The sequence below is a fragment of the Chiloscyllium plagiosum genome, chromosome 5 (assembly GCF_004010195.1).
Source record: "Chiloscyllium plagiosum isolate BGI_BamShark_2017 chromosome 5, ASM401019v2, whole genome shotgun sequence".
Lineage (NCBI taxonomy): Eukaryota > Metazoa > Chordata > Chondrichthyes > Orectolobiformes > Hemiscylliidae > Chiloscyllium > Chiloscyllium plagiosum.
Genome location: NC_057714.1, coordinates 114267512 through 114289767, shown reverse-complemented (window position 1 = coordinate 114289767; position 22256 = coordinate 114267512). Strand labels below are relative to the sequence as shown.

The window sequence follows — 22256 nt, the reverse complement described above, 5'->3', positions numbered from 1 at the left end:
CCCCCAAATTATATTTCGTCGAAACAGAGAGTGTTTCTGGGGGAAGTGATGGCCCAGTGGTATTATCGCTGGACTGTTAATCCAGAGACTCCAGGTAAGGTTCTGGAGACCTGAATTCGGATCCCAACATGGCAGGTAGAATTCGAATCCAGTCAAAATCTGGAATTAAAGAGTGTAAATGATGACCATGAATCCATTGTCAGAAAAACCCATTAGGGAAGGAAACTGCAATCCTTCCCTGGTCTGGCCTACATGTGACTCCAGACCCACAGGGATGTAGTTGACTCTTAACTGCCCTCTGGGATGGGCAATAAATGTTGGTCTACCCATCCTGTGAATGAGGAAAATCAACGATTTGGGAAAAAGCCCTTCATCAGGAATGAATAGCCGATTTTCCTGGTCCTCGGATGCTGCCTGACCTGCCGTGCTTTTCCAGCACCACTCTGATCTAAACTCTGATTTCCAGCATCTGCAGTCCTCATTTTTGCCATCCTGTGAATGAAGTAACAAAGGCAAAATCCCTACAGTATGGAAGCAGGCCATTCAGCCCATCAAGTCCACACTGTTGGCGTCACAGTAGCTTGGTGGTTAGCACTGCTGCCTCACAGCTCCAGGGACCCGGGTTCAATTCCCGCCTCGGGCGACTGTCTGTGTGGAGTTTGCACATTCTCTCCGTGTCTGTGTGGGTTTCCTCCGGGTGATCTGGTTTCCTCCCACAGTCCAAAGATGTGCAGGTTAGGTGAATTGGCCTGGCTAAATCGTCCATAGTGTTAGGTGCATTAGTCAGAGGGAAATGGACCTGGGTGGGTTGCTCTTCGGAGGGTCAGTGTGGACTTGTTGGGCCGAAAGGCCTGTTTCCACACTGTAGGGGATCTAATCTGACTGTCTGAAGAGCATCCCAACCCTGCTACCCTATCACCCTGCATTCCCTATGGCTAATCCACCCTAACCTGCACATCTTTGGACTGGGGGAGGAAACCGGAGCACGCCCACGCTGTAATAACTCAGGATGCCAAACTGGAAAGGAATATCATTTATTGCTGAACACCAAAACAGAGTGGCTACTTGTGAGAAACTTGTGGCTAGACCCAACCCAGGACAGTCAGTTCTGCAAAGCCATCACTGTGTCTGCTGTAATTTGTCTTTATGTATCCAGGACTGTTGTTGAGTATAATTAAACTTTTGTTTTCCCATCACCAAATCACTGGGGTTTTCTTTTTATTTTCATTTATTACCCACCACCAGTAAATCACCCACGTTACCAACCGAATTATTTACATGGAAAACCCATTAAAAGAAATGTAAACCATCTGTCAGGGAGGGGGGAACAGCAGGAAGGCCTAAATCTAAATGGACTGGGTCTGCTTTACCCAAATTCCCCTTAAATTCGCCCACGCTGCTAACCTCAACCCCTCCAATATTCCACCCACAAAAGATATTTCATACAGTCATAGCGTGATTCTATCTCAATCTATTCAGGAAGATTATTACACACCTCTGGAGCAAATGGGACGTGAACATGGAGCATTTAGTCCAAAGGTATGGCTCCTATCACTGCACAGCAGCTCAGTGGTTAGCACTGCTGCCTCACACAGCGCCAGGGATTCGGGATCGAATCCAGCCTCGGGTGACTGTCAGGGTGGAGTTTGCACATTCTCCCCGTGTCTGCCTGGGTTTCCTCCCACAATCTAAAGATGTGCAGGTTAGGGTGGATTGACCATGGGAAATTGGCCATAGTGTCCAGGGATGTGCAGGTTAGGGTGGATTGGCCAAGGGAAATTGGCCATAGTGTCCAGGGATGTGCAGGTTAGGGTGGATTGGCCATGGGAAATTGTGCATAGTATCCAGGGATGTGCAGGTTAGGGTGGATTAGCCATGGGAAATTGCCCATAGTATCCAGGGATGTGCGGGTTAGGGTGAATTGGCCAGGGAAATTGCTCATACTGTCCAGGGATGTGTGGGCTAGGTAGATTAACCATTGGGAATGTAGGGTCACAGGGATAGGAGGGTGGGTTGCTCTTTGGAATGTCAGTATAGATTTGATAGGCTTAATGCCCTTTTCCACACTGTGGGGGATTCGATGAGCACAAAAGCACTTAACATATAAGATTTCCATTGTATCAAATACCTTCTGATCAATCTGTTATAGAAATGTCATTACATGACCCTGGAGCAGGTGGGATTTGCACCTAGGCCTCCTGGCTGAGAGGTGGAGGCATTACCAATGCCTCAAGAGCCGCACCTGCATCTGCTTTATTTGTTTTTTCTTTAATTAGGAGCGTATAAACAGGAAGAAACGCCTTCCCTGTCTTTTATTCATGCACAGGATGAGGGCATCGCTGTCCAGACCCAGCATCTATTGCCCATCCCTAATTACTCAGAGAGCAGTTAGGAGTCAACCTCATTGCTATGGGTCTGGAGTCACATGTAAGCCAGACCAGGAGGGTGGGTCTGCTTTTCCTCTTGCGTATATCCAGAATTGTTCTTACACACATAAGAGCATTTATTCTTTTCCCATCACCAAACCATCAAAACTGTCTTCCCCTACCAATCTCCACCAGTCAGGTATCCAAGCAACTAATTGAATATTTACAAATAATTTCGTTATGGACACTGCAATTGATCAAAGATGATGGAAGGAGGGTGGGTCTTTTTTTAAACCCTTTTTTTTGATCCAACCATTACAGAGATGCTGTCAGATACCCCAGAAGCAGGTGAGATTTGAACCCAGGGGCTCCCCCCACTCCTGATCTGGAGACAGAGACATTACCACTACCAAGAACCCTATATGTTGGCTTTATTTTCTTTCATAATTGAAGCTCTTTCCCATCACTGAAACAGAGAATCTCTACAGTGCGCAGGCAGGAATTCAGCCCATACTGACCCTCAGGATAGCATCCCACCCAGACACATCCCCATGACCCTGCGTTCCTCATACCAATGAGAACAGGTTCAAGTCTCTCAGCCTTTCCTCATAAGACCTTCCCTCCAGACCAGGCAACATCCTGATAAATCTCCTCTGCAGCTTTTCCAATGCTTCCACATCCTTCCCGAAATATGGGGACCAGAACTGTACACAATATTCCAAGTGCGGCCGCACTAGTGTTTTGTATAGTTGCAGCATGATATTGCGGCTCCGGAACTCAATCCCTCGACCAATGAAACCTAACACACCGTATGCCTTCTTAACAGCACTATCCACATGGGTGGCAACTTTCAGGGATCTATGTACATGGACTCCAAGATTCCCTCTGCATATCCACACTACCAAGAATCTTTCCATTGACCCAGTACTCTGCCTTCCTGTTATTCTTCCAAAAGTGCATCACCTCACATTTAGCTGCATTGAACTCCATTTGCCATCTCTCAGCCCAATTCTGCAGTTTATCCAAGTTCCCCTGCAACCTGTAACATTCTTTCAAACTGTCCACTACTCCACCGACTTTAATGTCATCTGCAAATTTACTAATCCATCCACCTATGCCTGTGTCAAAGTCATTTATAAAATTGACAAACAGCAGTGGTCCCAAAACAGATCCTTGGGGCACACCACTAGTAACTGGACTCCAGGCTGAATATTTTCCATCAACCACACTTGCTGCCTTCATTCAGAAAGCCAGTTTCTAATCCAAACTGCTAAATCACCCTCAATCCCATGCCTCTGCAGTTTTTCCAACAGCCTACCATGTGGAACCTTATCAAAGGCTTTACTGAAGTCCATGTACACCACGTCAACTGCCCTACCCTCATATACATGCTTGGTCACCTTCTCAAAAAACTCAATGAGGTTTGTGAGACACGACCTACCCTTGACAAAACCATGTTGACTATCTGAAATCAAATTGTTGCTTGCTAAATGATTATAAATGTTATCTCTTATAATCCTTTCCAAAACCTTTCCTACAACAGAAGTAAGACTCACTGGTCTATAATTACCTGGGTCATCTCTACTGCCCTTCTAGAACAAGGGCACAACATTTGCAATCCTCTACTCCTCTGGTACTAAATCTGTAGACAATGATGACTCAAATATCAAAGCCAAAAGCTCTGCTATCTCCTCCCTAGCCTCACAGAGAATCCTTGGATAAAACCCATCTGGCCCAGGGGACTTGTCTACTTTCACTCCTTCTAGAATTGATAAAACCTGTTTGTAACTAACCTCGATCGTTTCTAGTCTAATATCTTGTACCTCATTCTCCTCCTCTACAATATTCTTCTTTTCCTGAGTGAAAACTGATGAGAAATGTTCGTTTAGCACCTCTCCGATCTCCACAGGGTCCACACTCAACTTCCCACTTCTGTCTTGGATTGGCCCTATTCCTACCCTAATCATCCTTTTATTCCTCACATACCTATAGAAAGCTTTAGGGTTCTCCTTTATTCTATTTGCTAAAGACTGCTCATGTCCTCTCTTTGCTCTTCTTAACTCCCTCTTTAAATCCTTCCTCGCTGATCTGTAACTCTCCATCGCCTCATCTGAACCATCTTGCCTCATCAACACATAAGCTTCTTCGTAACAAGAGGTGCGATTTCTATTGTAAACCACGGTTTCCTTACCTTATCACTTCCTCCCTGCCTGACAGAGAGGAACCTGGGTCCCTAGCACAGTCAGACAGCAACGCTAACCACTAAGCCACTGTGCCACCTGGCTGTTAACTAACCTGGAGAAAGCAAGGACTAGAGTTGCTGGAGATTCGGAGTCGAGAGTGTAGCACTGGAAAAGCACAGCAGGTCAGGCTGCACCGAGGAGCAGGAGAGTCGACGTTTCAGGCATTAACCCTTCACCAGGAATGGGAGGGGCAGAGGTGGCTGACCTGTCCTACCTGTCTATCTTCCTTTCCACCTATCCATTCCACCCTTCCCTCCAACCTATCAGTATCATTCCCCTCCTGCATCCACCTATTGCCTTCCTGGCTTCCTTCCCCACGGCCACACTCCCACTGCCCGATTGATCTCTCAGCTCCCTTCCCTCTCCACATTCCTGATGAAGGACTTACACCTGAAATGTTGACTCGGATGCTGCCTGACCTGCTGGGCTTTTCCAGCACCACACTTTTCGATTTCTGTTCGCTAACATGAGCAAGGCAGCTCCCCAAGGCCAGCAGCATCGACAGTGCACTAGCTCCTCCACTTCTGCACAGACACAGACACATAGACTCAGACACACACTGACTCTCTCTCTTTCACACACACACACTCACACACACACACACAGACACACTCACACACACACACACACACACACTCACACACACACAGACACACACACAGACACACACACACACACAGACACACGCACATACACACACAGACACACACACACATACACACGCACACACGCACACACAGGCACAGACACAGACACACACGCAGACACACATACACACTCGCACACACACACACGCACACACAGACACATACACACACACCTCAGTTTTATTGGCCCCATCGCAGTGTTAGTCATCACTCAGTTAGCAACACCCTTGCTTCTGAATCAGACCGTTGTGACTTCAAGTCAGACTCAGGACGTGGGCACAACATGCAGACTGGCACCTTGGTGTCATCATGAGAGAGTGATGCATCCCTAGGGGTGCAGGATTTCAAGTGACGGGGCACCCCGTGTTCCCACTCTGGTGAAGGTAACCGATCACAGTGCCATGGAAGAGCAGACATGTTCTGCCCAGTGTCCTGGACATTCCTTATGCCTCAACCAACTGCTAGAGTTGTAGCATTGTTGTTTGCAGGAATTTGCTGTGTGTACATTGGCTCCTGCATTACAACAGGAACTTTACCTAAAAAGGTTTCTGGGTCAACATCCTGGAATTCCCTCCTTAAGGGCATTGTGGGTCAACCCACAGCAGGTGGACTGCAGCGGTTCAAGAAGGCAGCTCAGCCCCACCTTCTCAAGGGGGCAACTAGCGACCGGCAATAAATGCTGGGCCCAGGCAGCGACATCCATGTTCCATGAGTGAATTAATAAAGAAGTACTTCACTCGATGTAAAGTTCTTTGGGGTATCTTGAGGTTGTGCATAGTGCTATATAAATGCGAAGTCTTTAATGATCTACAATGGAATGTAAAGACGTGCATTTATGTATCACTGTACATATGTAATAGACTTCTCAAAATATATAGCAATGAACTGCTATTGAAGTGTAATCCATGGCAACACAACAGTAAATCTGGGCACAACAAAGCCCCACAGTTGAAGAAATTCAAATTCAAAGGAAATAATTTGGAGTTGGGAGGTCACGTTGCAGCTGTATAGGAATTGGTTAGGCCACTGTTGGAATATTGCGTGCAATTCTGGTCTCCCTGCTATAGGAAGGATGTTGTGAAACTTGAAAGGGTTCGGAAAAGATTTACAAAGATGTTGCCGGGGTTGGAGGATCTGAGCTACAGGGAGAGGCTGAATAGGCTGGGGCTGTTTTCCCTGGAGTGTCGGAGGCTGAGGGGTGACCTTATAGAGGTTTATAAAATCATGAGGGGCATGGATAGGGTAAACAGACAAAGTCTTTTCCCTGGGGTCTGGGGGTTCAGAACTAGAGGGCATAGGTTTAGGGTGAGAGGGGAAAGATATAAAAGAGACCTAAGGGGCAACTTTTTCACGCAGAGGGTGGTTGAAAGCAGAACAAATGTAAAGGGTGTGGAACATTTAAACGAGGAGAGATTGAAAAAAAGGCAGAGGGAAATTTAGAGACTGAAGAATTTAGGAAATAGAAGCAGGAGTGAACCATTTGGCCCATCGACCCTGGTGCACCATTTAACATGATTATGGCCACACTTTGGCATAGCCTCGCCTGTCCCCGTTTCCTTTGATTCCCAAAAAACACCCAGAAATTTGTGGATCTCAGCTGGAGATGTGTTCAACAATGGAGCATCAATGATCCTCTGAGATAGAGAATTCCAAAAATTCTCAAACCTTTGAGCAAAGACAGTTCCACACATCTCAGAACGGCCTCTTCTCCTGAAAGCGTATCCCCATGTGTTAGATTCCCTGACCAGTGGGCACAATCTCTCAGTATCCACCTGTTAAGACCCATCAGGGTTTTGAACATCTTAGTGAGGTTCTTCGAAACAGTCATGTTGCGGCTGTACAGGACAGTATTCCACTTTTGGAATATTGCGCGCAATTCCAGATTTCCCTGCTACAGGAAATATGTTTTTAAACTTGAAAGGGTGCAGGAAAGATTTACAAAGATGTTGCCAGGGTTGGAGGATCTGAGCTATAGGGAGAGGCTGAACAGGCTGGGGCTGTTTTCCCTGGAGCATCAGAGGCTGAGGGGTGACCTTATAGAGGTTTATAAAATCATGAGGGGCATGGATAGGGTAAATAGGCAAAGTCTTTTCCCTGGGGTGGGGGAGTCCAGAACTAGAGGGCATAGGTTTAGGGTGAGAGGGGAAAGATATAAAAGAGACCTAGGGGGCAACTTTTTCACACAGAGCGTAGTACGTGTATGGAATGAGCTGCCAGAGGAAGTGGTGGAGGCTGGTACAATTGCAACATTTATAAGGCATCTGGATGGGTACATGAATAGGAAGGGTTTGGAGGGATATGGGCCAAGTGCTAGCAAATGGGATATCTGGGTCAGCACGGATGAGTTGGACCAAAGGGTTTGTTTCCGTGCTATATGACTCTGTGACAATGACTGTCTTATTGATAAAAATAAATTGTGGATAGCCCACAAATGTGAGCACTTGTCCTTTTACGCTGCTTGACTTCATGCTTCCATTTTTCAAACTGGTCAAGGCACTGCCCCAGCAGTGTGAAGGGGCCACGATTATTTACAAAGTACGTTAATAACTTAGATGAGGAAGATGAACAGGCTGGGGCTGTTTTCCCTGAAGCGTCGGAGGCTGAGAAGTGGCAAATGGAGTTTAATACGGAAAAGTGTGAGGTAGCTCACTTCAGAAGAAGTAACAGGAATGCAGAGTACTGGACTAATGTTAAAATTCTTGGCAGTGTAGATGAACAGAGCAATCTGGGTGTCCAGGTGCATAAATCCCTGAAAGTTGCCACCCGGGTTGATAGGGTTGTTAAGAAAGCATATGGTCTGCTGGGGTTTATTGAGAGGGGGATCGAGTTCCGGAGCCACGAGGTCATGCATCAGCTGTACAAGGTACTGGTAAGGCCGCACCTGGAGTATTGCGTACAGTTCTGGTCACCGCATTGTAGGAAGGTTGTGGAAGCTTTGGAAAGGGTACAGAGGAGATTTACTAGGATGTTGCCTGGTATGGAGGGAAGGTCTTATGAGGAAAGGCTGAGGGAACTGAGGCTATTTTCATTGGAGAGAAGAAGGTTGAGAGGTGACTTAATCAAGACATATAAGGTGATCAGAGGGTTAGATAGGGTGGACAGGGAGAGACTGCTTCCTTGGATGGTGAAGGCTAACACGAGGGAATATAGCTTTAAATTGAGGGGTGTTAGATTTAGGACAGATGTCAGAGGTAGTTTCTTCACTCAGAGAGTAGAGGGGGGTGGAACGGCCTGCCTACAACAGTAGTAGACTCACTGATGTTAAGGGCATTTAAATGGTCATTGGACATACATATGGATAATAATGGAATGGTGTAGGTTAGATGGGATTAGATTAATTTCACAGGTCAGCACAATATTGAGGGCCGAAGGGCCTGTACTGCGCTGTAATGTTCTATGTTCTATGTATTTGTCCAAGCGCCCTTTAAATATTGCTAATGTAGGCCAGACCAGAGAAGGATGGCAGATTTCCTTCTGAAAAGGACATTAGTCAAGCAGATTTTTACAACAATGGTCACCTTTAGACTAGCTTTTTAATTCAGATTTTTATTGAATTAGAATTTCACCATTTTCCTGGTGGGATTTGAACCCACAATCCCCAGGACCAGAGCCTTGGACCCGGACTTACCCGTCAACACAAACTGTCTCTTGCTGCTTAAAACCTACCTCTTTGAGGAATCTCTTGATGACCTTTGCATCATTGCTCCATTATTAATATTTAACTGGCCAATCCCCAGTGAAGCGTGTTGGGGTGCTATTTTTCCAACAGGGGGTGTGTTCCCCAAGCTCCAGGCCAGTGAGAACGAATGTGCTGCCCTGCAGATTCAAGCAGTTGTGACTACTTCCCATTTCGGGTGCACGTGGGAAGGGGGCACCGCAGAAAGCAAAACCAGTAAAACTGGTGAATGAGAGATATTGGTGTGACTCAAATACGTCAAAGTGGAATTCCGGAATGTCCGGTACTTGCATTATTTAAGTATTTCTGGTTTTCTCTTAGAACCATATACTACAGAAGATTCCCTTCGGCCCATGAAATCTGTACTGCCTAAGTGTAGACTAATCCTTCTTTCCCACACTAGGCCCATAGCCTTTAATGTTATGACTCTTCAAGTGCTCGTCCAAATACATTTTAAAGGTTGTGAGGTTACCTGCCTCAACTCCCCTCCCAGGCAGTGGCCATCCCAGATTCCCCCTACCCTCTAAGTGGAAAACCCTTTCTTCAAATCCCCTCTAAAATGTCTGCCTTAATATTCTGCCCCTTAGTTATTGACCTTTCAAGTAAGTTCCTTCGACACCTCCATCAGGTTAAAACTCAACCTTCTCTGCTCCGCAGAAAACATCCCGAGCTTATCCAGCCTTTGTTCATCGCTGAAATGCTCCACCCCAGGCAGCATCCTGGTGAATATCCTCTGCACTCCCCCCCCCAGTGCACTCACATCCTTCCGACAGTGTGGGGACCAGAACTGTACACAGTCCTCCAGACGCAGCCTCACCAGAGTCCTGTACAGTCCCAACATACCCTCCCTGCTTTTGGAATCTATGCCACGATTGAAATAGAAAGGTGTTCCATATACCTTCTTATCAATCCTATTAATCTGTCCTGCCTCCTTCAGGGATTTGTGGACAAATGCCCCAAGACTGCGGGTTCCGAAAGCTCCAGGTCTTGCAACTCCTTGAAAGTGGGGTCGCAGGTAGATAGGATAGTGAAGAAGGCGTTTGGTATGCATTCCTTTATTGGTCAGACTATTGAGTACAGGAGTTGGGAGGTCATGTTGTAGCTGTACAGCACATTGGTTAAGCCACTTTTGGAAAACTGCATTCAATTCTGGTCTCCCTGCTAATAGGAAGGATGTTGTGAAACTTGAAAGGGAGCAGAAAAGATTTACAAGGATGTTGCCATGTTTGAAGGGTTTGAGCTACAGGGAGAGGCTGAACAGGCTGGGGCTGTTTTCCCTGGAGCATCAGAGGCTGAGGGGTGACCTTATAGAGGTTTATAAAATCATGAGGGGCATGGATAGGGTAAATGCTGAGCTTTTCCAGCAACTTCTTGTTTTGTTCCTGATTTACAGCGTCCTCAGTTCTTTTTTTTTAATATGGAATATGAGTTCCCTGTTTGCGTTTGTTGACCTGGTCCAATTAGGGAGCCCTGGCTGACAGATATAAACAGGAGCGCCACAGATGATGGCACTGTGGCAGCTGTCTCTAGGGAGGCAGTACTGGAGTCAAGGCCTGTTCATGTGTAACTGAAGGAGTGATTGGATACCTGACTCTGGGGAGTTATTTCAACAACTCTGGGCCTTGAACTCGGGACACTACCGCTGAAGTGTAAGAACGCCAAATTGGCCAATGGCTGCATTACCAACCCTGGGCATTAATTCATGGAGTGCGATTTGACCCTGAGTCTCTAGCTCAGAGGCATGGACATTTCCAGAAGACCTCCTACAAATGCCATTTCATCAACTGGTTCAGAGATGTTATGACACATCTCCAGGACAGGCTACCAGTGTGGCCTGGCCCAGAGGTAGGGACGCTACCGCTGCAACTAGTTAGGAGAGGAGATCTCACTGCAATTCCTGGGATAGCAGGACTGAGGTATGAAGAGAGGCTGGATCGGCTCGGATTATATTCAACGGAATTAGGGGGATGAGGCCGATCCCACAGAAACTGATAAAACCCTGAGCAGGATAATGGCAGAAAGGATTATGATGGGGAATCTAGAACCAGGGTTTTAGGACTCAGGTCAGAATATGTAAGGCACAGGAGCTGTTACCCCTTGAAATAGAGGGGTTTTGCATCTTCTAACAAATTGCAGACCGTTTAGGAGTGAGGAATGGAGAAATATTACCAAGCAACCGCTCATTAATCTCGGGAAATTTCTGCCCAGGATTGTTGTAGATGCATGGTCAATGAGGATAATGACAACTGAGGTGGGCAGGGATGTTTTGGGGGCCGTAATGATAAAGGGATGGGGGGGGGGGTGGTGAGCAGGAAAGTGCAGCTGATACGTGAGACATCAACCATTTCACTGAATGGGACGGAGGGGCTTGAGGGGCCAAATGGTCTACTCTTTTCCTATCTGTGTTGGTCTCGGGTAGGTCCAGAGCCCCCTGGGAGAGGGGGAAGGGGAGAGGCTGGTGACCAGACACAGAAAAAAATCCACAATGAATGTGATAAAAGAGATAACGGGAGAATAGGTGGGAGATGAGATAATGGCAACACATTAATATTTATTACAATTCATGAATGTGTCACCATTGAATAAAGGAAACACTCCTCACAGAAATATTGAATGCGCTATTCAAAAGCTAAAAAGTCTGATTTCATTTGAACGCATTAAAAAGTACCTTTTTTTTTAGTCAGTCATGAAAGCTTTCCATTGTTGACGCAATGTTCAGTCTGTGGGAGAAAATCATTTACTGAAGAATTCAGAATATAGGGGAGCACTTCACCTCCTGAGTATCAGCCTGTTCACACCAGGAGGTGGAGAAGTCGACGTTTCAGGTTTAACCCTTCTTACGTCAACTTTTCCACCTCCTGATGCTGCCTGGCTTGCTGTGTTCTTCCAGCCTCCTGCCTGTCGACCTTGGATTGCAGTATCTGCATACCTGCAGCTCCCCCCTACACCCACCCCCAGTCCTGAAGAAAGGTTACACCCGAAACATTGACGTCTCCCCCTCCTGAGGCTGCCTGGCTTGCCGTGTTCCTCCAGCCTCCTGCCTGTCTACTTTGGATTCCAGCATTTGCAGTCCTTTTTAATTGTCTGTAATCCAACTCACGCCAGGCTTGATGACTCCAAACCTGTCTGTGAGACGTTAGTCAGCCAGCACAGAGCAACCTTTCTACTCAGGGCGCCGACAACAGGTGACTGAAATCCACAAAGTGGCTCCAATGAAACCAATGGGGCACAGGTGTTGGTGCCTCATATTGACCCTGTGGTGCCCATCACTGAGATAAGGCAGTTTGAACCCTGGCTTTCTCTCTGAGGTGCACGTGAACAAATCCCCCTCCCCCCACCAGGCTCCGTTTTAACAGAGAACAAGGGAGCTCTCCAGCAGTTTCCTGGTCAACACTTATCCCTCCAACCAATGGGAGCTCATAGAAAGCTGTGCCCCACCCCCTACCCAAGAGTGGAAGCAGGTCATTCAGCCTGTCGGGGCCACATTAACCCTCCGAAGAGCATCCCATCCAGACCCACCCCAATCCCTGCATTTCCCATGGCCAATCCACCCTGACCCACGCACCTTTGGATTGTGGGAGGAAACCCACGCAGACACGGGGGAGAATGTGCAAACTCCACACAGAGAGTCACCCGAGGCAGGAATCAAACCCAGGTCCCTGGCGCTGTGAGGCAGCAGTGCTAACCACTGGGCCACCATGCCGCCCTGGTTAGCTCAGTTGGCTGGAAGGCTGGCTTGCAATGCAGGGTGATGCCAACAGGGTGGGTTGCTATGCTCCCTACCTTTCAGTAGTCACCCTCTCCGTTAAAGAATCACCCATCCCCATGCCATCTTGTGTGGCTGTTGTCAGCTTTGCCTGACAGCACCCATGTGATGTGCCTTGTACTGCCCCATGTGGATATATAAATGAAAGCCATTGACGTACAAAGTCTCTTTTCATGTTTGCTGAGGGAGAGCAGAGACAGTGTGTTGAACCGTCGTCTTCTGCTCGTTTTAAGAACAGTGTTAGTTGTCAAACGTGCTGCAGGGTGGGAATGTGGGGGAGAAGGCTAGCATTGCCATAGTCTAAAGAAAAGCCATGGCATTATTTTACAGTGTTGGATTATAGAACAGAACAACACGGAGTGGGGGGTGGGTGCCATTCTGCCCACTGAGACAATGCCAGCCCTTTGAATGCCCTATCCAATTAGCCCCCTTCTCCATCTTTTCCCCGAACCCTTCCTGGATATTTTTGTCTTTTCAATTACAAGTCATCCACCAATTGTAAATTCCACTTCCAAGTCCATCGGTTTGTATGCAGTTCAATATAGAGCAGCTGGTCATACAGGAAACGTTCACATCTAAAATTATTTAAAATGTAAAATATTACTTATATTTAAAACTACGCCCCTCTGTGGGAATGTGTTCGTCAGTATGAACATTGATAAGTCAGACATTTATAAATCACGGACACCCCCTGTATGGATCTAACTGCCTTCAAAATATCCTTCTTCCCAATTTTCAGGCAGATAATAACAACTCACTGCATTTGGAAAGCAGCCTGCTTCATTTCCCTCAAAATCGACTCATTATTTCGCTCCTGTGCCCTCTCATGGGTGGAAGCAATTACTCCCCTGATCAACGTCCACGTGGTTTTGAACCCTCAGTCAAATCTCACTTTGTCGTTCTCTGTTTGAAAGGAACACAGTTGATCGTAGCTTCGGCTGTCTCTCCCTGCCATTGAACCCACCTTGTTACAGGCCATTCGAAAACATATGAAGGAGGTAGCCTAGATCCTAACTTTTTCTTATTTTAAAGACAAGTTCAAGGAGTTGTGTTCCAGCTGCAATCCAGTTGGGCAAGCTACCAGGTTTGAAATAAAACACACTTTATTCATACACCATAGATAAAATACAACAAAAGAAGGAAGAAATTGGAATAACTTAACTCTACTGGAAAACGAAACAGAATAATAGATTATTTAACTACTCAATAGTAACTGTTCCAATACAGTAACCGCTTATGGACACACCCTTGTCAAAGGCAACTTCAGTAAAACCATAGAATCCCTACAGTGTTGAAACAGGCCCTTCGGCCCAACAAGTCCATACCAACCCTTCAAAGAGTAATCCACCCAGACCCATTCCCCTATATTTACCCCCTGACTGATGCACCTAATTCACACATCCCTAAACACTATGGACAATTTAGCATGACCAATTCGCCAAACCTGCTCATCTTTGGACTGTGGGAGGAAACTGGAGCACCCGGAGACAAACCCACGCAGGCACGGGGAGAATGTGCAAACGCCACACGGACAGTTGTCCAAGGCTGGAATCGAACCTGGGTCCCTGGCACTGTGAGGCAGCAGTGCTAACCATTGAGCTACCGTGCCATCCCTTGGATTGGCTCCTCGGCAATTCTCCAGTCCAGTTGGAAAAGCACCAAAGAGAAAACTCTGAGAGAGAGGGAGTAGCAGGGAGTAGAGGGAGTAGCAGAGAGAGAGGAAGTAGCAGGGAGAGGTGTAGTGCAGTTTCCACCCAGCACTGAGACCCCTACGACAACTGCATCTGAAAAATAAAGCTAACCATCCAGGTTCAATGGGAGCTTTACCCCACCCAGTCAGGCTGCTTCTCCTGTTCGAATTTAAAGAAAACCCAGCACCTCACGTACTGTATACTTTATTGCCTTTGGAATAGACTGTTCATTGCCTCTGTCACAACCTTTCTTCATTAAAGAAAACCAGGACAAATTTCACCTCAAATAACCATTATATTGTCATAACCTCCATCTCTGGTACCATTCTGGTAACATCTCCTCCTCAGCTTCTCTCAGAACTTAACATCTTTCTGAGCCTTTGGGATGCTTGAGGGAGCTGTGGCTTTCTTCAGCTGACTGCAAGAAAAGTTCTCTTCAGGAGGTGAAACAAAAACTCATTTTGAGAAGTTCCAAATGAGTAGACGTTGGAATTTCTGCAGCTGTTGAATCATCGGATTGGCACTCAGTTCAAAGGGGCAGTTTGCAAGTCTTGGTCTGAAACTCATCAGCTGCACGACCAGAGTAGAGCAGTGAGTCAGCACCTGCCATACTCAGACAGTGAGACCACAGCTAAAGAAATCCACCTCTCCATGTTAACCCTCCAGGGCCCAAACTGAGGAAAGGCTTGCATTGTTGTAGTGCCATTTAGAACCAGCCCCAAAGCAGAGGAGGAAGGAGTAATTGTCGTGCCTCAAATACAGGAGTCACACCAGCCGCTTGCTTTTTTTTGTAATTCTATCTTGGGATGTGGGCAGCTCCAGCTAGACAGCATTCAAGGCCATCCCAAACTACCCTCAAGAAGGTAGTGTTGAGTCCAGTCTCTTTGTTAATTTATTTGTGGGACATGGTTATCGCTGGCATTTATTACCCGTCCCTAGTTTCCCCCTTTGAGAAGGTGGGGGTGAGCTGCCTTCTTGAACCGCTGCAGTCCACCTGCTGTGGGCTGACCCACAATGCCCTGAGAGAGGGAATTCCAGCATTTTGACCCAGAGATACTGAAGGAACGGTGATATATTTCCAAGTCAGGATGGTGAGTGGCATGAAGGGGAACTTGCAGGGGTGGTGCTCCCATGTATCTGCTGCCCTTGTCCTTCAAGATGAAAGTGGTCGTGGGTTTGGATGGTGCTGTCTGAGGGTCTTTGGTGAATTTCTGCCATGCATCTTGTAGCTAGCACACACTGCTGTCACTGAGTGTCAGTCGTGGAGCGTTTGGATGTTTGTGGACGTGATGCCAATCAAGGGATTGCTTTGTCTTGGATGGTGTCATATTTGAACCAAGGCTTGTAATGAGGTCAGGAGCTGAGTGGCCCTGGCAGAACCCAAACTGGGTATCACTGAGCAGGTTATTGCTGAGCAAGTGCTGCTGTCGATGGACCTCTTCCATCACTTTACTGATGATCGAGAGTAGACTGATGGCCGGGTTGGATGTGTCCTGCTTTTTGTGTGCAGGACATACCTGGGCAAATCCCCATGCCGCTCAGTTGATACCACAGCTGCAGGTGTACTGGAACAGCTTGGGATACAGGATTCACCTGCACCTCCACCCACATTATCTACTGCATCCGCTGCAGCCGGTGTGGCCTCCTCTATATTGGGGAGACAGGCCGCCTACTTGCGGAGCGATTCAGAGAGCACCTCTGGGCCACCCGGACGAACCAACCCAATCACCCTGTAGCACAGCATTTCAACTCCCCCTCCCACTCCACCGAGGATATGCAGGTCATTGGACTCATCCACCGCCAAACCACAACAACGCGACGGTCGGAGGAGGAGCGTCTTATCTTCCGACTGGGAACCCTCCAACCACAGGGGATGAACTTGGACTTCACCAGTTTCTTCATCCCCCCTCCCCCCACCTTGTCTCAGCCGAATCCCTCCAGCCCGGCACTGCCTTCCTGACCCGCAGTCTTCTTCTTGACCTCTCCGCCTCCACCCTACTCCGACCTATCACCCTCACCTTGACCTCTTTCCACCTATCACATTTCCAACGCCCCTCCTCCAAGTCCCTCCTCCCTACCTTTTATCTTCTCCTGCTGAACACTCTCTGCTCATTCCTGAAGAAGGGCATGTGCCCGAAACGTCGAATCTTCTGTTCCCTAGATGCTGCCTGACCTGCTGTGCTGTTCCAGCAATAAAGTTTCAGCTTTGATCTCCAGCGTCTGCAGACCTCACTTTCTCCAGCTTGGGATACAACTGGTTTGGAAGTTCAATCCTTTATTGCAGCGCCTGAACTGTTGTCAGGGTCCACAGCCTTTGCAGTATCCAGGGCCTCCAACCCTTTCTTGATATCCTGGGGAGTGAATCTGACTGGCTGAAAGCCAATTTGAGATCCATCCCAAATTGCCTTTGAACTGAGTGGTTTGCTACGCTATTCTACAATAAAGTTAGAAGGGCACTACTTGTGGCCTTGGGTCATTGGCAATGGCCTTGGGAAAAGGGCAATGGGTCTGGAGTCACATGTAGGCCCAGATACAGATGACCTTTCCTTGGCAACGTTGGTAAATCAGGTAATGTTTCTAATGGTGATAATTTTCATGATCACCGTATTGGGACCCGGTTCACTGAGTTGGGTTTGACCTATGTCAATGCTGTGATGGGCTTTGAGCCCATTTCACTGGGCTGTTAGTCTCACAAGATTACCACAAGCCTGCAGTAACCTCAGCCACATTAGGGAGATTTAAACAATCTTTACATAAGCACATGGATGATTTTGGGATAGTGTAGGAGGACGAACTGAGAATAGTTCACAGGTTGGTGCAACACCAAGGGCCAAAGGGCCTGTTCTGTGCTGTTCTATGTTCTAGGTTCTAACCTCTTGCAAAACAGTAAGCTGATGCTGACCTGATACTCTGCATTCAGGACGTTGGTTGAAGGACGAGTGTTGGGCAGGGCTCCCGGAATAACTTCCCTGCTATTTGTCAAAATCACATCTGTGAGTGAGCTGACTTCAGTCTCGGTTTGTTGTCTCATGGAAAAGATAGCGCCTCCGACAGTGCAGCACCTCCTCAGTACCACAGTGAGTGGAGTGCCAACCTTTATAATGTGGTCAAGTCTCCAGCAAACCCCTGACCTTCCCAATTCAGAGGGCAGGGTGTTGCTCGCTGAGCCAGTGCATTGACAGCTTCGTAACCTATGCCAGGAGAATGTCTGCTCTTCATTTTTCTACTTTGAGGAGGCTGATGAGGAGCTGGTATTTAATCCCCTCATTCCTACTCCCTCTCTCTCTCTCTTTGCAGATTGTCCTGGGATGTGGGACAATATAACGTGCTGGCCAAACGCGGATTATGGGGATGTGATCTCTGTCAGCTGTCCGGGATTCTTCCGAATCATTAACTCCGATGACGGTAAGTGTGACTCTCATGGATCACAGTGAGACAGTGAGGTCTGTAGATGCTGGAGATCAGAGTCAAGAGTGTGGTGCTGGAAAAGCACAGCAGGTCAGGCAGCATCCGAGGAGCAGGCGAATCAACGTTTCACCCCGATTAAGGGCTCCAGCCCGAAATGTCGATTTTCCTGGTCCTCGGATGCTGCCTGACCTGCTGTGCTTTTCCAGCAACACACTCTCAACTCTAATGAGTCCCACTCGTACTGCGGGATCATGTGACCATTCGCAATCTAGAAGCTTCAGGGAGGCCATGGATTGATTTTAAAAAAGAGCACCTCCTTTTATTTTCATTTCTCTGTCAAGGAGTGTCCCCTCAGGGATTGATCGAAGGGCTGAATGGCCTACTCTTATTTTATGTTTCTGCATACAACAAGAGACTGCTGAATAACATATTAGGTCTTTCATTTGGTTATGGGCGGTGCCATGAGAGAATAGATCCCCAGATCTCTTAAAATAGAAATGTTCATCATTCTCACAGGACTAGCGCAATTGAAATAGCCAACTCTTGCTCCTATTCTCTACCTGTCCCTGTGCTTCCTGCATTGTCACTCAGAACCATGTGCTCCCTTCATTGTCTTACAGTGACTTTAAAGGCCTCCCAGTTTTGTCAGAATATAATTCATCTCTTCCTGTTGAAAAGATAAAGTCACATCACACACACACCAGGACCAGTGCAAGAATGCCAAGTTTCAAGCAACCACAACAATTTATACTGTAGGCGAAAAGGGTTCCATTGGTGCAGTGATACTGGGAGAACCAAGATAAATCAATCAGACCAGCAGGAACATTCAAGGGATACAGAGGAGGATATTTTCGAGAGTATCAGGGACATGCTGCTGGCGCTTTCTGTCTTGAACTCATCAGGATCAATCTCAATTCATACACTCACAGCCATTTGTACCATATAGAAAGGGTCCCTGTTGGCTATCCCCCCATTCTGGTTGGCAAAGGGTCATAGAGATGTACAGCACGGAAACAGACCCTTCAGTCGAACTCGTCCATACCGATCAGATATGCCAACCTAATCTAGTTGCATTTGCCAGCACCTGGCCCATATCCCTCCAAACCCTTCCTATTCATATACCCATCCAGATGCCTTTTAAATGATGTAATTGTATCAGCCTCCACCACTTCCTCTGGCAGTTCATTCCATACACACACCTCCTTCTGTGTGAAAAAGTTGCCCCTTAGGTCCCTTTTATATCTATCCCCTCTCACCTTAAACCTATGCCCTCTAGTTTTGGACTCCCTGACCCCAGGGGAAAGACTTTGTCTATTTATCCTATCCATGCTCCTCATGATTTTATAAACCTCTATAAGGTCACCCCTCAGCTCCGATGCTCCAGGGAAAACACGCCCCAGCCTGTTCAGCCTCTCCCTGTAGCTCAAACCCTCCAACCCTGGCAACATCCTTGTAAATCTTTTCTGAACCCTTTCAAGTTTCACAACATTCCCCCAATAGGAGGGAGACCAGAATTGCACACAATATTCCAACAGTGGCCTAACCAATGACCTGTACAGCCACAACATGACCTCCCAACTCCTGTACTCAATACTCTGACCAATAAAGGAAAGCATACCAAACGCCTTCTTCACTATCCTATCTCCACTTTCAAGGAGCTATGAACCTGTGTTGCCATGGAGAAAATAGTGAGGAAATTATAGATTCTCCAAGCTCCTGGATAATGAACAAAAAAGGATACAAGGCTTGAACCAATTCCTTTTGTTTGTGGATTGGCTCTAAGTGATAGAACTGGTGCAGACACAATGGACTGAATAGCTTCCTGTCACATCATAACAATTGTATGCTTCCTGGCCATGACGATCATGAAATTTAATGTCAGTGAATTTGTTTGATGTTTCTGGAGCACTCAGAAACGTATTCAGAAACTATCCAGAGGGAGACCTTAGCGATGCATTTGTTTGCCTGCGCACCATCTCCAGAATGAATTACCCCACTTTGGCCTTCTGCTCTCACCTTGAGGAAGACCGGCTGACCTTTGACCTTCCCTCTTGGAATTGGTGGTCAGGCAGCCATGACGTGATCTCTGTCAACTGTCCGGGCTTCTTCCGAATCATTAACTCCGATGATGGTAAGTGTGACTCTAATGGATCCCACTCCTACTCCTCACTATTTTCTCCATGGCAACATAGGTCCATAGCTCCTTGAAAGTAGAATCACAGGTTGATAGGATAGTGAAGACGGCATTTGGTATGCTTTCATTTATTGGTCAGAGTATTGAGTATTGAGATGGGTGTTTCTCACTTTAACAAGGTGCATGGTTGTAGCTCATCCTCACCACTTTGGATGGAAGACATTTTGCTTCTGAGGAACAGCAAGCCTGTCTCTCGATGGGCTGGAAGGTCATAGGGTCTTTTTGTTCGTCTGCTCTGGTTTTACTGACATTAAAAATTCTTCAGTCCTAGGGATCATTTACCGAAACTGCACCAGTGAAGGCTGGTCAGAAACCTTCCCCCACTACTACGATGCCTGTGGAGTTGATGAAAATATCACGGAAATCGATGACCAGGTAATTCTGCGTGTCACATACATAAACAAAGCAACAGTTTCTTTCACTTCTATGAGGAAATATATCATTCCATTGGAGGTGGTTCAGGGAGCATTCGCACGGATGATCCCTGGTATGGAGGGATTGTCTTCGGAGTAAAGGTTAAACAAGTTGGGACTCCACTCACTGGGGTTTAGAAGAATGAGAGGGGATCTCTTTGAAATGTAAGGGCTTGACAGGGTCAATGCTGAGAGAGATGTTTCCCCACATGGGAGAGTCCAGGGCCAGAGGGCACAGTCTCAGGGTAAAGGGGCGCCAGTTTAAGACTGAGATATGGTCCAACTGCAAGGGAATGGGGATGGCATAGGTAGACATTTTGGTCAGCATGAACCAGTTTGAGCAGAGGTGCCTGTCTCTGTGCTGTGGGATTCGATGACTCTGAGATTGAGATGAGGAGGGGTTTCTTCCTTCAGGGGGGTCGTGAGTCTTTGGAAACCCCCTGCCCCAGAGAGCTGGAGGGGGCAGAGTCCCTTGTGCATATTTAAGGATGACATTGATGGATTATTCATCAGTCGGGGAATCCAGGGTTACAGGGAAAGATTAGGAAAGTGGATGTGAGGAACATCGGACCAGCTGTGAATGTTGGAGCAGGCTTGAGTGGCTGTCCGGCCGACTCCTGTTCCTACATCTTATGGCCTTAACGTCTCCTTACCCTCTCTCCTCCCAAATACAGCTTTGTGCAATGGTTACAACACAGGAGATGGCCATTCTAGATCAGATTCCCTACAGTATGGAAACAGGCCTTTCGGCCCAACAAGTCCACACTGACCCTCCAAAGAGTAACCCACCCAAATCTATTCCCCTACCCTATATTTACACCTGGCTAATGCACCTAACACCATGGGCAATCTAGCCTGGCCAATTCACCTGACCTGCACATCAATATCAAAGCCGTTCCACACCCTGTTCAATTCTTTTCAATCCGTCATTGAATTGGATTCAGTGCCCCACTGGCTGTGCTCAGCCCCTTGTTTTCTGGGGCATCACATTAACATCCTGTGTGAGTGTTTTTGTACCCTGTGCGTCAGTCGGGAGAACCATGGCCCTTCCCTCGTCGCCCTACATGAGAAACTTAAAGACGAGCAGCAGGAGGAGGCCATTTGGCCCATCGAGCTTGTTCCGCCATTCAATAAGATCATGGACTCAGCTCCACTTACCCGCCCTCTCACCGTAACCCTTACTCCCTCTACTCTTCAAGAATCTACCTTTGCCTTAGAAACATTAACCGAGGTAGCCTCAACTGCTTCCCTGGGCAGGGAATGCCACAGATTCACAACCCTTTGGGTGAAGAAGTTCTTCCTTAGCTCAGTCCGAAATCTGCTCTCCCTTATTTTGAGGCTACTCTCCCTCGTTCTAGTTTCACCCACCAGTGGGGACAACCACCCTGCTTCGATCTTATCTATTCCCTTCATAACTTTGTATGTTTCTATTAGATCCTCCCAATTCTTCTGAATTCTAATGAGTATAATCCCAGTCTACCAAGTCTCTTCATCACAAGTTAACCCCCTCAACTCCAGAATCAACCAAATGAACTTCCTCTGTGCACCCCCTGTCCAGTGCCAGTAGATCCATTGAACTGAGTGGCTTACTGGACCATTCCAGAGGGCAGTGAAGAGTCAACCACATAGCTGTGGGTCTGGGGTCACATGTACGTAGAACATAGAACATAGAACAATACAGCACAGAACAGGCCCTTCGGCCCACGATGTTGTGCCGAACATTTGTCCTAGCTTAAGCACCTATCCATGTACCTATCCAATTGCCGCTTAAAGGTCACCAATGATTCTGACTCTGCCACTCCCACAGGCAGCGCATTCCATGCCCCCACCACTCTCTGGGTAAAGAACCTAC

At 47.2% G+C, this 22256-nt stretch overlaps 1 protein-coding gene across 1 annotated transcript in view; it reads left to right on the top strand.

Annotated features, from left to right (window-relative positions):
- LOC122550332 (pituitary adenylate cyclase-activating polypeptide type I receptor-like) overlaps window positions 1-22256 on the top strand; it is a 158961-nt gene that overhangs the window by 30108 nt on the left and 106597 nt on the right. Inside the window, exons 3-4 of the mRNA XM_043691058.1 lie at window positions 17687-17794; window positions 20257-20366. Coding sequence (XP_043546993.1) covers window positions 17687-17794; window positions 20257-20366 — 218 coding nt within the window. The remainder of the gene's footprint in view (window positions 1-17686; window positions 17795-20256; window positions 20367-22256) is intronic.